The following is a 16517-nucleotide window of genomic DNA, read 5'->3' as shown; positions in this document are numbered from 1 at the left end:
TAAATATAGGGTTTCAGATATTGATCCAGAAGCCACCTCCTTACATTTCCATGGCTTTGAAACTAAAGAAGAGGCTTTTTAGCCTGAGGGGTTAAAAGTGTGGGTGTGGAAGTGGGCTTTTGTTGGAAAAATTAGCAATGCTATGAGTCATTGTGCATTAGCGGCAGAATAGTTTTGCATCTTGTATGAATCCAGACACCATATGCCATGCGAGGCCGGCCGGCGCTGCGGTGCCACGTGGGCATCCCCAGCGGAAAGGCTGTTGGAGCGCAGCGGCGGCCGCGCAGCGCGGCCAGCCCGGCCCGCCGGACATTGTCGGGAGCAGCAGGAACAGCTGGTAAGCCAGCAGAGCCCCGCTCGCCCGGCCCGCATGCTAATGAGCCGGCCCGGCCGCACAAAGCCCCGCGCCCGGGGGAGCGACCCCGGGGCCCGCGGGAGCCCTGCGAGGGCTCGGCCCGCGCCCCCGCCGCCCGCTCCGCCAGTGGCACCGCCGGTGGCACCGCCGGTCCCGCTCCTGCCAGCGCCCCTCACTCGGCACAGCCACAGAAACACAACGCGCTCTGCTTTTCACCGACCTGTCTGCGACAAAACCCTAGCGGGAATTCACAGTAAAGTTTCTGAAAGACACAATGGAGCTTTAGCTACGCACATCCCCTCAAAGTTAATGGGTGGGAAACAGCAAAAATTGCTTTGAAAAGACACAAGAGTGTGAACCCCTCGCAAACCGGCGAGAACCACCACAAGATGGGATGGAGTATTTGTTAGTAACCTGAATATACCTATTTTGCTTCTATCAAAGAACCAAAGAACAAGCAAGTGCCTCTCATGAAACACAAATTGGAGGCTCTTTGTGTAACCCAGGAGAAAACATGAAGCACTGTGGGACAGGTGTTTGCACCTCTGTGTACTCCGCACCTTCTCGTGAAAGGGATGTTTATACTGCTCATACACAAAGCCCTGTAATGCTGCAAGTTGCTTGCCTGCAAGGCATCCCCATCCCGGGCTCCTGGGAAGGGCCTTGGCAGAGCACAATTACACCACCCAAACCACACCATTTGCAGCAAGGTCAGAACTTCCCAGTCTCTGGCAGGGCTTAAAGAGGCATGGCTGTGTGGTTTAGGAGCCTTGTTTGCAACCAGCACACACATACTAGTACACATGTCATTTAGAAATCCAATGTTGAGTTTGTTTTGCTGGGTTTTTTTCCCTTGACACATCCTACAGTGAACTCACTTTTCATTTAAAAACACGTTATATTCTCAATGTCACTTAACTCCAGGTTTGTTTTTGGAACTCTCCATTATATCAGCCAGCAAAGAAGAGCCTCTACTACTGCTGGGGTTTATTTAGTGCTACTGAAGAGCACAGAAACTCCGAGTCAGAATCAGCCTGGGACTTTCTTAACACCCCTCAGCAAACCTGGCAGCTCCCAGCCGTGGGGGAGGACAGTGGTGCCTCACGTTATAGTGACAAATAAACGGCATGGTTGCTGTGCAGCCCCCCGGCTGCTCCCTGCCACCCCAGCAGTGCGGGTACAAGCTGTGTGTCTAACAAGGGCCCGCCAGCAGGTTCAGGAAGGGACACGAAACAGAAAATAGAGAAATGTGATCCCATTGTGTCTGCACAGTGCAGCAGCATGTGGAGTTTAGACCTGCAGAAGCATTTCATACTCTTTAGATATGCACCGAGGGGACGCAGTGGATTCTCTGCGAGTCCATGAAGAGCTCTATGAATGAGAGCTGAGGAGCCGCCTCCACAATCCCATGTAATGCCACCTAAAAGCTTTGCCTCGCATGACTTATTACAGGCTGGAGCAGATTAGAGGCATCGATCGCTGCCTGGAGAAGGTTCTGGCTGTGAGGAGGGAAGGCAGAGGAGACAGCCAGCCCTGCCATTGATCGGCGGCAGCAGGGGCCACGCAGGATGAAGGGCAGAGCTGCCAGTGCCTCAGCCCCCCTCGGGCCTGGGCACCCCTGGCCAAGGGCAGTGAGAGGGACCTGCTGCTCCCCACAGACACTGGCCACTGACAGGCACTCGTGCCAGCCAGGGCTGGCCGCTCGGCAGCAAACCGTCAGGTGCCATGTCACATAAATTGTCACAGCTCCTGTGACACATGCTTTAGAATTTCATAGCCATTTCTATCAGCATCGATATAGCTGGAGGGCACCACTTCTTGGGATGAAATAAAGGGGACAAACTGTGAACCCTCTCTGAAAGGAATAACAGGCTTTCCATCTCATTTCCCCAGCAGGATCAAACACTTCCTTGTACCCACAGCAGAGCTCCAAATGCCAGTGCCACAAAACACACACTGAGAGGGACACAAAACGTGTCTGACACCACACGAGCCTCCAGAACATCTGACAGCCATTCACACAATTAGGTCCATCATAGCAAATACCTTTCTTTCACAGATAAAGCAGGTAAGCAGATTGGGCACTCTCTATTAGGTTAATCAGAAATTGGCTTAAGCCAAGAAAGGGATTTAATTCAGAATTTGAAGCTGATGTTCTTGGCTTAATCTTCTTGGTTCCAGATATTAACACATCTAGGGTATATTAGTATGTCAATATCTGGATGAGTTGTAATGAATTAAAGTTATGGATGTCTTTTTTGTTATGTGTTTAAATGGAGTTTTGGCTTTACCCCAGTGAGTTGCTGGCTGGCACAGGTCAGCAGGCACAACACTGCCATTACAGTGGAGAAAACTGTGAGAGAGTTACTCATGTATCAAATTACTTCTCCAGGGTAAGGGCTGTGTTTTCCTCAGGTCCACAAAAAAGAGTGCAAACTGTGAGCTGGGAAACGGTGACATCCAGTGCTCAGACATCACGCAAGGAGCTCTCATCCCCACCGTGCTCGTTTGTGCTTGTCCCGATGCACAGGCACCTCCAGAGCCCCATGTCACAGCAAAGCAGAGTGCAGGAATCAACAGGCAGCAGATCAAACCCCTCTACTGCCCATAAGAACAAACAACTCATCCCAAAAGCGAGATTGTGCACAGAGATAATTTCATAATCAGTGCCTTAATAAGACCCAACAAGAGCTAGCTCCCTTTTTACCCATTCACAGGAAGTACATGCAGTAGCTTGAATTGCTAAGAACGTAACTTGGAGACTACCAGAAGTCACTGAAAAACACAGGGAAGCTGGTGCTGGCACACAGGACACATTCCACCCTCCCCAAGACAGATTTAAAAGAGCTCCTCAAAGCTGAGGTAATGTTTCAGACATGCTGGGGTATTTCCTACTTTTCTCTAAATTCACTTAGCGTCCCAGTCAGGAAGGACAAAGTACAGGAGTTTTTTGAAATGGTGGAGGAAATAAAAAACCCAAAGTGGTAAGATACTCAAAATAACACTGAAACAATTTTTAAATTAAACCAATTAAATCCAAGGAGAAAAGAAATGGCTCCATTTGGAAAGATAACCTGGGCAGTGAGAATTGCATTTCCCTGGGCATTCTAAGAGAAGCTTTTTGCTCAGACATCAATATCTCCAAATCCCAGTGTCTTTCTGGAGTGCAGGACTGAATTATGGGTCAACCAAAAGCCCTGATACCTGCCAAACTAGCTACATTTTCATGTCTAAAGGTTGACTAGCACCTGAGCTTAGGAACTGTCAGCTTAGACAGCAGTTGCCAATCAGACCTGTAATACTTCAATCCAAACCCTGTTTTCCCCCAGTATTTATCCTCAGACAAGAGCAGCTCCCAGAGAGGAGCTCTGCTGCAGCTTAGTGCCATGGCACTCCAGATCACACAAGTGTTTAGAAATCCTTCCCAGCACACAGCTTGTTTCACACAAGCTGGAAGAGCATTCAGAGATGCACTTTTACAGCCCCACTCCCACCAGTTTTTGAAAAAGTCAGCATTGCTAGAAACAGAACAGACCCTTGCTTAGTTATGATATGTAATTAATTGTTTGGGAGAGAGGTTGTTCTTTCCTTTCCCCAGCACATAAAAAGAGGCTCAGATGCACTCAAAAACCTGCATAAATATATTCCTTTCAATATAACAATTGTAGTAAGATTAAATATTATTTTCTGTTATTGTAAAATTTAAGTCATCTTATTACTTATGATTTCTGTAAGTCCCAGTCACATTAGAAGTCAGACACTGCCTGAAAAAGCTGCCTGGAGAGGCTGCTGGAGGCTCACTGCCTCATGCTCAGCAGTTACTCAAGGATGGCAAGAGTCCCAATTAGCAGGGGCTGCAGCCACTCAGCCTCTCTGCTCCATGGCACCAAGGAGGAATAAAATGGGAATTTGGAACATAAACTGATGCACAATCATCGCCGCCCATGGAAGCACTGCGGCAGTGGCAGAGAGCACTGCTCCAAAGATAACTGAGCTGTGCATGCAGCACCCTGGGAGTGCCATCACGTGCCCTTCAATGGACACAAAGAACCTGTAGCCAGAACGGCTCTAAACTGAAGTTTAAATACAGTTAATTGCTTTTAAACGAATCTCTTGCCCTAATGAATTCCTTAAAACCAAAAGCGTTACATAAATGTAAAAAAAATTTTAAAAAATCTGATGTGATCTGCTGTAGTTACCTTCCTAATTTTCACAGAGATTTCCAACAGAAATCTGTATTTGGGCACGGCAGTGGAATTTGTGTCATCATGACCAAGCGGCTGCGGGCAGTGAGATGCTCCCGCGGCTCTGCGGTCCCGGTCCCCATGGAAACCAGACTCAGATATTGTCCTCCGCTCGATGGAGCACCAAGTCGGGAGCCTTTTGTGCCTGATGAGATTTCTTCCACAACCTTCCAGCAACAGACCCTACAGCTTCCTCCTGACTCTTTCCTAATTGAGATGCAAATTAATCTCTGTGGCTGATTACACTTCCCTTACAGCCCCTGACAAGTGCAGCTGTAGCCGGAGTTTACAGACTTTCCAACAAGTGACTTCAGCTGTCACTGCTGGCAAGATGCTGCCCCGGCTTCCCAGCACCACCAGGGCAGAGCAGGGATGAGTCCCTGCAGGTACTTCACACCCTGCCACTGCTCCAGCACTGCAGCACCTCATCCCCATGGAACCCACATGGACACCGGATGAAGTGTTTGATCCGTTTGTAACCACACCAGAGTCCAAACGTCTTCAGCTACTGACCCTTAGCAGGGATGGTGCCTTTTGACATGACCCACGTGCCAAAGAGAAGCTGCAGATCCTCCTCAGCTCTGCCTCACTCCGGCCTGCAGCCCTCATCCAACTACACTAATGACTGGTGTGTGCCAAACACCATCCCTCACTTTGCTAGGAACGTTGCTTTCTGTTTCTCCCTCTCACTGACATTTTTTGAGTTATTTCCATCTCCAGTCTGATAATGGTACTTCCATTTACTGCTTGCACTGCTGGGTCTGCTTGCCTCCTGTCCTGCTCCCAGCAGCTGGCACAGGAAACACTGGACCTGAGTCACTCACCCTTTGGGAGCTGCACTGGACAGGCCCAAACATCACCTTTACACACCTACAAACTCACATTCCAGCTGCTGGCTGTAGTGTATCTCAGAGTCTGCATTATCCAGGGAATGAATTACAGATAGCTTTCTCTCCTGCTCCAGTATGGCCCTGAAGGGATCTGCCCACCACATCCCCTTTGTGCCACTTCAGGAGTTTCTCAATCCACTTTCATTCATCAGACAGACAAGTGGCAGTTGATTCACTATGGACAGCACAGGTGCAAAAGCAGACACAAAAAAAGGCGGAAAAGAATGTGGGGACAGATGCTGCCTCAGACCTGTGCAGAGCAGGGCCTTGTGCTGCAGTGTCTGTGCAGCTCTGTCACCCCAGGGATGCACAGGGACCCTCAGGGACACCCCCTTGGACAGCAGGAGCACGGCCAGCTGGTGAGTGCTGCTCACTCACAAAATGCTCAATGCCAAAACATGGGAGGACTCCAGCTGGGAGTGAGGGGATGGGATAGCTTCATTCTTATAACTGCTGCTACTTATGTCTGTTTTAACACACTGTTACTTTAGTATTGAACACCGAGAAACAGACAGATTAAACTAAATTCTGCACAGCACAGTTTCAGGAATTTGTTAGATTTCTCTCAAGAAACAAGAGGAAAACACAGCGAGCCTTGACTCACCTGTCAGGCATTGCCACAGTTTGCACAACCACCACCATTTGCCTTAAAATGAGTAAACAATTAGTTACTAACACAAATCTATTTAACTGCAATGATACTTTTAATTTCTGATGACTTTTGCAAAGCATACTGGATAAAATTTATTTATTTTAGTTTAGGTTTTTAAAACAAAACCCCAACGAGTACTTAGAGGATATTCCATGTTTTAAAAATGTGCATCTTAAACTAATTCCTCAATGTTCTTTCAAAGGTCAAAACATTTCACAAACTCTTTCTCAAAGTCGTGTGATTAGAAAAATACTCAAATCAAATGCTCCCCAGAGAAAGCAAAGTGCAGTGAGTGTTTGTCCTGAGGTAAGTGATGTGATTAGCAAAACAAGCTAGGAAATCTATGATGGCATTATGAGAAGATCCCAGCATGGATGCAAACCAGTGCTAACACTGTGTAGTACCCAAGAACCACAGTCTGTGCCACAACTCCTGTCCCAGAGAATCACATCCTCCAGCCACCTTACAGCCACTGGAAAACAGGTTCTGAAAATACCCAAACACAGGCATGACTGGAAAGAAACTGAAATTTGGGACCTGAAACATCTGTATGTGAGGACAAATCCCATCTGCCTTATTACTCTAATAAGTCCAAGTAAAGTTAACTGGCTAGGATAAGAGCATGGCTGAGCTCTGGCTACCAGCCTGACACACACAGTCCACCACTTCTATCAGTGTGAAAGCAAGCTGGGAGTTACCATTTCTCACAGATCAAAGCCCAAACCCACCAGCAGTGAGGTGGAAGCTGCTGGTGAGAGACTCCTGTGCCGTTACCATTCCAATTTGGAAAACACCGGATGGCAGCTGGGTGTGAACCACTGAGAACATCCAGCTGCACGCAAAGAAAGCTCTGACCTTTCCCAATGGAATCAAACAGGGAGGATTTTCATCCCAGCCTACCTCTCTGCAGGATGAGGCTCCAAGTGAGACCCCTACCAAGGGGAGCCTTGCCCCCTGGAGAAAGGATACAAGCTCTGGTAGAGTGGGATGAGGGACTTGACGGCTCTGCTGGCGTTGATGCACGTGGCACAGATCAGGCTGGGCAGCAGCTTCGCCGTCACGATGGCGCCGTCGAAGAGGGGACCGAAAAACGGCACCTGGGTGCCCCAAAACAGAAAAGCAGGCTTCAGAACCACTGCAGGAGAATGGTACAGCATTTTGCCTTGAAAACAGTGTGACCGCGTTGTTTCCCACACTGAGACTTGCAGAGTGACATTCATCTCCCAGGCTGGTGAGTGTTTAAATCCCCCATGACTGCCCTCAGCACACCACACAGACACACACAACTCAGAACGTTCTGCTGGCTAAGCACAAGCTTGGTACACGGAGAAACTGAGGCCATCTATGAATCTGCAATCTATGCAATCTAGGCCGTCTATGAATTTGAATTTGCAATGCCTTTGGCAGTGAATATTAGGAGCTGTTTTCCATCTGGGATCCCAACAGGAGACCCTGATTCACTGGCTGACTCCAACATTGGCAGGAGGCTTTGCAAAGACTTATTTACTTCAGATAATCCTCTATAAACTCCTTCCATGGACTTCATAGAAGAGAAGAAAAACCTTGAGCTGGTGCAAGATAAGGAGTGTGGGTCAAGGTGCCCAAATGCTGCTCCTTCAGGGCCACCTCCACAGGAAAGCCCTGTGTGACATCCTTTGGTGACCTAAGGCTCTGCAGATAAAGACCATACTACAAGAGATGCTTTCTAAAAATAAACCATGTCCAGAAGGGCAGACACAAAACAGACCTGAGTCTGCCAAACCCAGAAAATTTTGATGTTTAAATGCACAACTTTCAGCACTTGCAAGTACTCAAATTCATTTCCCTCTCAGAGACTCAAAATGAAAAATCCAACCCCCCAACTAAAGCCCAAGACAGAAGCCAGCAACAATTATCAATATTTAAGCTACGGATTTTTTCCATCTGTAGAGAGGCTTATCACATAAATAAATACCCTCTATTATTCTTCTCCAACTGCTTGTGGGTGACTGTGACAGTCATTCAATAAATGGACAAAGGGAATAATATAAATCCCCTGCATCTAGGGAATTCCTCTAATTAGAAGTGGCAATGAATTACAGAAGAAATTTTGGTTTAATGTAACATCTGGAAATGACAGCTGTCTCTGCACACATTTATTCTATCATTCCTTTACTTAAATAATTACCCACTCCCCAATAAAACAGAAAAGTGTAAAATGTTTCCATCGTGGTTTTGCCTTCTTTTCAATTTTTTTTTTAATTTACTGCTAGCATTACTATCCAGGCAGTTGGAAGGGAAGGGGACAGAGGAAAATCAATGCCACCAAAATGATAACATTATGGAGCATCAAGTTTTGCCTCTCTAGGCAGTAATGTTTTTAAGTGAAATTTTTATCCCATGCTCTGTCTAGAAGCATTGACAGCAAGCGAAAAGAATGCAAAAGTACAGATAAGGAGGTTAAGTACATACTAGTATTGAAGTGATACCACCACACAAATACCAGATATGTAAAGTCAGATCAGCAGATGCTGCCGGGGCAGGGAAATTCCCTGCTGGGCTTTTTGGACAAGTAGGTTTTGCTTACAGCACTTGCATTCACGGTTTCACACTCACCAGGAGCTGGGGAGCGGGGCAGACTTTCTCACCACTGAACCACAGAATTTACAGATGTAACCCAGGGACAGGGTGAATGTATCCTGGCCAGGGAGACCTGCAGCAGAGCCGAGGGCTTCGGAGCCCGCCTCGATCCGAGCCGGATGCTCACAGGGCTCAGAATTATTCATTCCCCAGCACACACAGTGGCCTCGCCAAGGGTCATTAAAGTCACTGGAGCTGCATCTCCTCAGCTTCCATCTGCACGGGGGCCCTGCCCTAACAAGGGTTGGGGGGAGGCCAGCGGAACGTGCAGGGCGCGCTCCCCGCTCGGCTCCGCTCCGAGTCCGGCACCCAACACCCCGGCCGGGCCAACAGGGCTTCGGTGGCCACCACAAACAAACAGCCTGCTTTGACAGGAATCAGTTAAAAAAAACAGAGGGAAAGATCCCCTTCTGCGAGTACTCCAAATGTCACTGCAAGTTATCCGTGAAGCAAAAATTAATATTCAGCCCACTGCAAACACCTGCTTCATTCCAATTTCCAACAGCAAAATCATTATTTTTTGCTGCCCGCAGTAAAAGTAGGCAAGGTTAAATAAACCTTCCAAGCACAAAGACTTCCCCTCTACAGCAAGCAGCACTAGTTAAAAGAGTGGGGAATGGGTAAATTATTGTACCAAATGGCTGAGAATTAATCTCTGATGACGAGCTGCAATCTAACGAGGCATCTGTGTCCCAGGGAACCCACAGCATGTCCCTGGCGGTATGTGCAGTGCGGAGCTTGCCTGGCATGCTTTGTCCCCTCTCGCAGGCAGCTTTTCCTCTCATTGTTCCCAATATCCTCGTGCATCTGTGACGCGTGGAATGCATTCACACTAACAGACTTACTATTGTCTTCCCTCCCAAGCTTTGTCGGGCAAAGACTGCAGCACAGTTCCTGATAATTATATTGCTTAATTAATCAAGACAAAAAAATTTGCAAATCATTGCCGGGTTGCCAAGCAGGGAGATCAAAAATGAAAACAATACAAGCTGAAGCAATATAACAAAAGTAACAGCTATCTGATCAGAAATTCTTCTATAATGAAGCTATTAATGCTAAAGCGGTTAATGTTAACATTGCTCCAGGTGTCTCTACTTGGCTGCAAACAAAAAGGCTAACATTATGGATATAAAAGGCCAAATGTTGCCATGGATTCTGTAACCTGATAGAGAGGACAGCCTTTTCATTCGATTAGGGAATGCAATTTAAATGCCAGGGACTGAAGCCAAACAACAGACATTTCTCTCTGCAAGGCTCGTTCATTCACCCTGGGGTCAGTAGCTGGTGAACAAAAGGTCAGCCACACTTGCCCTGGAAATGTCTGGATTAATTTTATTACATTGTAATGGTTTGTACTTTAAATGTAGGGATAACGCTAAATTTCCAGTTAGCTCTTATTCTGGCTGCCCGTCGGGTGGTTTTGACTAATATGTAAGATGACACAGCTTTTCTCCATCGCTCCAGAGAAGTCTCAAGCGTGTTCCTAACGCTAAATTCTCATTTCCCTGATGGAACATTAAAAAAATCTAAAAGCTAAAATGCTCAAAAACTAAATTGCACAGCTCAACACCAAGCATAAAAAAAACCCCAACAAATCACTATTAGAAAATTTTCAAGTTTGAAATGTCTACTGACATAGCACTGGTTGTCAGTATCCAACCACTCCATCACACACAACTCAAAAAACAGCATCTACACCTGGTCAATACGGGATATGATGGAGGCATTTACCACAGTTGGCTACTCCTTTGGACAAATACTGTCCCTCCTATAAGGAAAAGGGTATTTATCACAATTACTACTTTCACAAAGTATATTTTATGCATATTTTTGCATCCATAAAGTACCAGACGAGCATTTACTGCAGTGGCTTTCTCACACACATGCACAGATGTACAGACACACACCTCTGACATTTTGCGAAAAAATGCATTTTTTTCCAAAAAATGTCTTGGCTGTGAACCTCCCATACTTTGTTTGATGACAGGATGCCCAATGTCTGCATCATCCCACCCAGTCAGGTGGCAATGACAGTCCCACAGACGTGTGAGGTTCTGCTTGGTGCCGTGTGTAGAGCAGTGAGTGACCCAACACCACACAAGGAACTCAAACCATGAATGGTTTGCTTTCACTGCCTCAGGACATTCACAATGGCTTAAATACTGTTCTTTGCCCAGTAACTTCTGTGGGTTGAGTGTTCTGGAGTGTTTCACTCAGCACTAAGTATGGCTGTAAAATGAATGAGCAATCACTCTGATCACCATGAGTAAATCCAGTTTTAAAGTCAGCTCATTGCTCAGCTTATCCTTCCCCTGACACAGACGGACTGATTTGGGAAAAAACAACCCCCAAACTCTAAACCACTGAGCCCTGCTGAAAGCAGCAGAACTGCTGCTCCGTGGCACGGCCCAGCAGAGGCAGCGAGGCACCCAGCACGTACCTCGGGCTTCTTCATGATCTCAATGAAGAACATGTGGTTCTTCATGGGGTAGATGACGATGAGGACGTCCCCGAAGTCGGTGGGGATGATGCCCCTGCGGTAGTTGCGGGTGTGCTCGGACCACACGATGTGCACCTCGTCATTCCCCAAGTGACGGAGCTGCAACAGCAAATTGGCTCTTTATTAATCCCAGTGATAACCACGCTGCACCAGGGGTCATGGCTCACAAATTGAATTACAATGCTCGATAGCAGGAATATTTCATTACAGAAAAGTTAAAATATTGTTTTTCTCCAGTTGCTCATGAAAGCATCGGCTCAATAATTTGCTTCATTTAGAACTCATTGTTGTCTGATGGCTTAATTAAGTCATTATCAAACTAGCCATTAGCATGATATGTAAATGTACATTACCTACAGTGATTTAGGATGGAAAACTGAATTACTGCAACAAAGCATTAACCAACGGAGCATTGTATTCCAGCTAAAATAAGGCAGCTGTCACAGAAATATGAAATGCCTTGACTCAGAATGTCAAGAAACTGCCTGTCATGAACCACTATAACTGAATTTATTATCCACAAACATCTCCTCACTGACTGTGTCTGGAGGGGTCTCCGGCCTGAAACGTCAGCAAAATATCTGGGCAATGTGAAGGACAGAAAAATGGGAAATACTGAGGGAGTTACACCTTTTCATTTGGAGCAGAGCTGCAAGAAATACATATAAAATTTAAACATGACATAAACAGAAAGCATCTGAGAGCCTCTGTGCGTGTGTGTGTGTGTTTGCTCTGCTGCTGGAGGAGCTGGAGGTGATCTAACAGATGGCAAAAACTATTTGGCAATCACGTACAAGCCTCACACAATGGTTTCAACTGTAAGCTTTAAAGTTAAAATGTAATCCACACACACAATGCCAGCTCCAAGCATAAAGAGACTTTAAGTCCCACTTAAAGCTTAAAAGACACCCCCCCTCCTCCAATTTGGTGCTACCCCTGGAACAATGTGCACAACAGACCGAACAAAGAAGCCAAAACGAAGCTCTGCTACTTCACTCTGTGTAGGGGGAGAGAAAAAAGGGAAAAGAAGGTGGTGATTTTCACTGGTAAAATACAACTAACCCCAACACGCTTTGGATCAGCCTACACTGTGCTGATGAGGCTTCCCTATTCAGAGCCAGGCAGTGCCTTTAGAAGGAAAAACTTCCACTCCTATGAATTGGTGGCAAACTGGACCCCTCAGTCACAAAAGAAACGTGGCAAAACCAACACACTGTGAAAAATTTTGAAACGTTACAACTGTGAACTTGGCTTACATTTCATGTTCCAGCAGAATGAAGTAAAGCTCAGTTCCCAGAAGGACTGAGATTCTCAGTTTATTTTAAATTAAACAGAAGATAATAATTCTGTTTTATTTACACCCATGAATAAAGTTAATTTTAGTTCTGTTTGAAAAAAACATGAACCATTTTTATCTTGGAAAAACACAGGAACATGAACAACACTATTACTAGAGCTTTTTATGTACAGAGCAAGTAGAAATTGCTATTCTTGTGGTCACCTTGATATCTGTGCAGAGGCTTAGTAAAAACAAAGCAGCACACAAGAAAACACTCATGTTGGGAATGCCACAAACGGACATGTACCAAAGGCAGCAGGAATTCACACACAGGACAAAACGCTGATCTCACTCTCCGTGACCAGGTGCAGCCAGGTCAGCTCCGAAGTGATCAGAAGTGAGATGCCAGGTTTAGTCAGATACACCCCCAAAATCCATCTGGGTGAGCAGACCTTGTGCACAGCAGGTCCCAGATGCTGAGGATGCCTGGCCAGGCTGTCCCAAAGCCCAGGACGGGCCCAGCTCAGCCCAGCTGAGCTCGGGGAACCCCCAACAGGGATTTGGAAGTGCCCACGTTTGCCAGGCTGAGCCCAAGCCAGCTCTGGCACTGGCTTCCCTGCACAGAGAGCCTACAATGGTGGCACTCAGCAAACCTTCCTCTGCTGAAGGAAGCCCAAGAAATAAATGTGAACACAAAATTCCATAAGGCAATTCCGTTGCCCAGGTGCAGAGGGCAATTCACAAACCCAGCTCAGCTCTTCTGAAGAAAAGACTCTGTGCTGCTGTGCCTCCTGTGGCTTCTGGGGTGAGAAATAGCACATGCTGCTATAAAAACAGTCATCAAAATATGTCCAAGTACTGCTTGAGGGACCCTTTTTAAAATCCCAAGGAACTGTTCTGATAATAACCAAACACTTGGTACTGATATTGGACTGATATTGCGCCCTTCAGAACAAAATTCAGTGAAGAAGGGAACTCAGCTGTACCAACACTTGCTGTGCTCATGAGTCTGCCACAATCCCCAGCGTGTGCCAGCAACTTGTTTTAGAGCTTGAGTTACTGCCCTTGTTTTGAAGTCACACATCCTTAAGCACCACAGTTACAAGGTATAATGTTACAAGAAAAAAAATTGGCATTAATAAAAAATATTTGTTACTGAGAGGTAACTCCATTGATAAAAAAGCCGTTACAATAATCTCATCAGCGACAATAAGCCAGCTGCTATTTTCCTGTGTTGTTTATTCAAAACAGCAGCTGTGGGGCAAACTCAGTGCCCTGAAGGACTTCAGCAAGTTGTGCTGAAATGTCCAAAGCCCCATGGCTGACGCGTGCGGAGCCAGAGCTCCAGGCTGTGCTCCCCACCCAGTTTAGGGGTGGGGGGAATAAAGAGAAAAGCTACATTTAAAAAAATCCCAAAGCAGACATGAAATCAGACTGGTTTTAGAAGCAAGCCCCAACAGCAGTCTGGAGCAATGGCTCTGTGCACACTGAGGGAAGGCAGCTCTGGCACTGGCAGCGTGTCCTTCCCGGTGCACAGGAATTTACAGTGGGCACAGGAATTGGCCCTGGTTTGGCTAACAGGGTGCTGGGACACAGCCCCAGCCCCAGGCCTGGGTCAGCCCTGCTGTCCCTGCCCAGGGCTGCACTCTCCAGCCCTGGCAGGGCAGTTCCAGCTCCAGCTCCAGCCCTGGGAGGGCAGGGGCAGCCCCAGCTCGGGCCCTGGGCTCCGCGGGTGACACTGGTCACGGTGCACACCTCCGGCGTGACCTCCTTTCCCTCCTAATTGCATTACACAGCCAGCTGGCTCCAGAGAGGAGTCGTCTGTTTGACTGAAGAATTCCTGCTTTTGGGGAGGCATGGCTGCTACTTTTGCTAAGTAACAGTGGGGCCTGACATCCCCATTGTCTGGCTGACTGTGTGCCCATCCTAAAATCTAAGTTTTATTTGTAAATTAAGCAAGAAACTTCCTGCCAGAGCAGGGCTGCCTGGAGACTGATAATGTGTGCCTTTCATTCCCTTTCACTCTCACTGTATCACTGCCAATTTGTTTTTCTGCTGCTCGCCAGCCCGAGGCCATAAAAGCCTTGTAAGACATAAGTGCAATTATAGTCCTGGAGTCAAATGAATTGGACAAATCCAATAGCACAGCTCTGTCCCCACTCCGCAAACCCCTACAGCAGTCAGATTAGCTGCTAAAAATCTAATCTAGCCCCAGCTAACAAATTTCTGCAGCAAAGGAGCAAGAGTTCAGTATGGGGTTGCAACCAGATTTCTGAATTGAAAAAGTTCTGCTCTGACAATGGAGAAGATGAAATAAATCACTGAGAAATTCAGCAGCACATCTTTAAACTGTTAAGCACAATTTGAGCAGAATGAGACAGGGACTGTAGGATGCCATTCCTGGGATTGATTTTCACTCTTGCCACAAGACAGGCAGATAAAGTTTGGAACCAATGATGCTGAACCCTACAGCAGCAAAAGAGATCAGCTGAATTTTGTCTACTCCACTACGAAAGATTTCTGTCGGGGCCAAGACTTATTTGGAGAAGGGCTTTTCTTTTTTCTTTTTTTTTTTTCCCTTTGGTTTTTTTTTTCTTCCCTCCTGAATTAGCAATATAATGCCAGCATATACCTCAAATAAAAAAATGCAGACTGCAAGTCACAGCTCTACTGCACAAAAACAAGGGCCAAGCTCAGCCCAGTGGAAATGCACTTATTCTGGGAAATTCATACCAGAACTCAATTTATCGCTGCGTGCAGTAAAAACAAAGAACCACGATAACATATTTAAGTAAAATTACTGCATCTGCTGAATTCCCCAGCCCCTAGAATTTATGGCCTTGCTATGGCTCCCCAGGGCAGCAGGTGGTCAGTCCTTCTGTTCAGCTGGGAGTGTGCTGACAGGGATGAAGCCTCTCTTGGTCTGAGGCAAAATAAGCAGAGAAGAAAAACCCCAGCAATCACAAAGATTTCAGAGATTAGGGGGACCTTAGATCCCAGAGGGAGGGCAAGAAAAAAGAAGCTGTGGCCCCCATTGCATCCTGATGAACTTCTCTCCTCCCAGCACCACTATCCTGTATCAGGTACAGTTCAGCTGTAGGAGCAGGAACTGAATCAATGCCATGGGCTTCCACCTTTTTCTCCCACACTCCCATAAAACAAAAGCATTGATGGCAAGAAGTAATAAATATGAAGAAATTATCTTTTTAACCTGGACATTCTGCCCCAACAATGTGAGGCAAGAACCTAAGCCCAGAGAGTTGCCCACCTTCCAGAAAGTGCAGTGCTTCTGAAATGCACCTTTTCTCCACTCACAGCTGCAGGTGTGAAAGATCTGTCAAGAATCCTTGCTGATCTGCACAGAATTGCATGTCTGCTCACAACAGAAGCTGTGACAAACTGAATGAAACTGTTGTGAGTGGAACCATGGATGAGTACACACTGAAAAGCCCTCTGGAAATCATCTGGTCTGAGCCACTGCTTGCAGCTCCTCGGGTCCATGATCCTGCTCAGAGATTTGTCCTTCACTGGAATTCCCAGCTTGATGCCTGCAGGGTTCCATTCCTAGAGCAGATCTCAGGTTTTCTGAAAAGCTCCCAGAGCAATTCCTTTGCAGTTATTTTCTGCAGACAGCATGTGCTGGAGCTGGCCTGGTTTCCTGGCACTACAAAACTTGGAGACTGACAGCTACTAAATGCTTTTGGTTTCTGTTTCTCACAGAGAAGGAATTCTCTTAGAGCAAACACAGGGAAGACAAATAGAATAACGAGACCCTCAGTGTCTGTGATAATCCAAAACACAGATGAAAATAAGGAGAATAAGTGGACTGTTTGCAGCTAAATCCCATTCTTCCCCTTGTGGTAGCTCTGCCACACTGTGCTCTCCTCTCCCAGGTGATGAATTACTCAACAGCCAGACCATATCCCAGTGTCTTTGCCAGGCTTCCACAAAACCCAGGACTAGCAAGGGAAGGTTGGA

At 46.6% G+C, this 16517-nt stretch overlaps 1 protein-coding gene across 2 annotated transcripts in view; it reads right to left on the bottom strand.

Moving 5' to 3' along the window:
• The window catches only part of RALGAPA2 (Ral GTPase activating protein catalytic subunit alpha 2), a 92526-nt gene that overhangs the window by 26648 nt on the left and 49361 nt on the right, over window positions 1-16517 (bottom strand). For both annotated transcript variants that reach the window (XM_050972029.1, XM_050972030.1), the window contains 2 exons: window positions 11201-11359; window positions 7111-7238 (listed from right to left, as the gene is read on the bottom strand). In XM_050972029.1, the coding sequence (XP_050827986.1) occupies window positions 7111-7238; window positions 11201-11359 (287 nt within the window). The remainder of the gene's footprint in view (window positions 1-7110; window positions 7239-11200; window positions 11360-16517) is intronic.

The sequence above is a fragment of the Serinus canaria genome, chromosome 3 (assembly GCF_022539315.1).
Source record: "Serinus canaria isolate serCan28SL12 chromosome 3, serCan2020, whole genome shotgun sequence".
NCBI classification, from domain to species: Eukaryota; Metazoa; Chordata; class Aves; order Passeriformes; family Fringillidae; genus Serinus; species Serinus canaria.
Note: the sequence above shows the minus strand (reverse complement) of the source record. Positions and strands in the feature narration are given on the sequence as shown.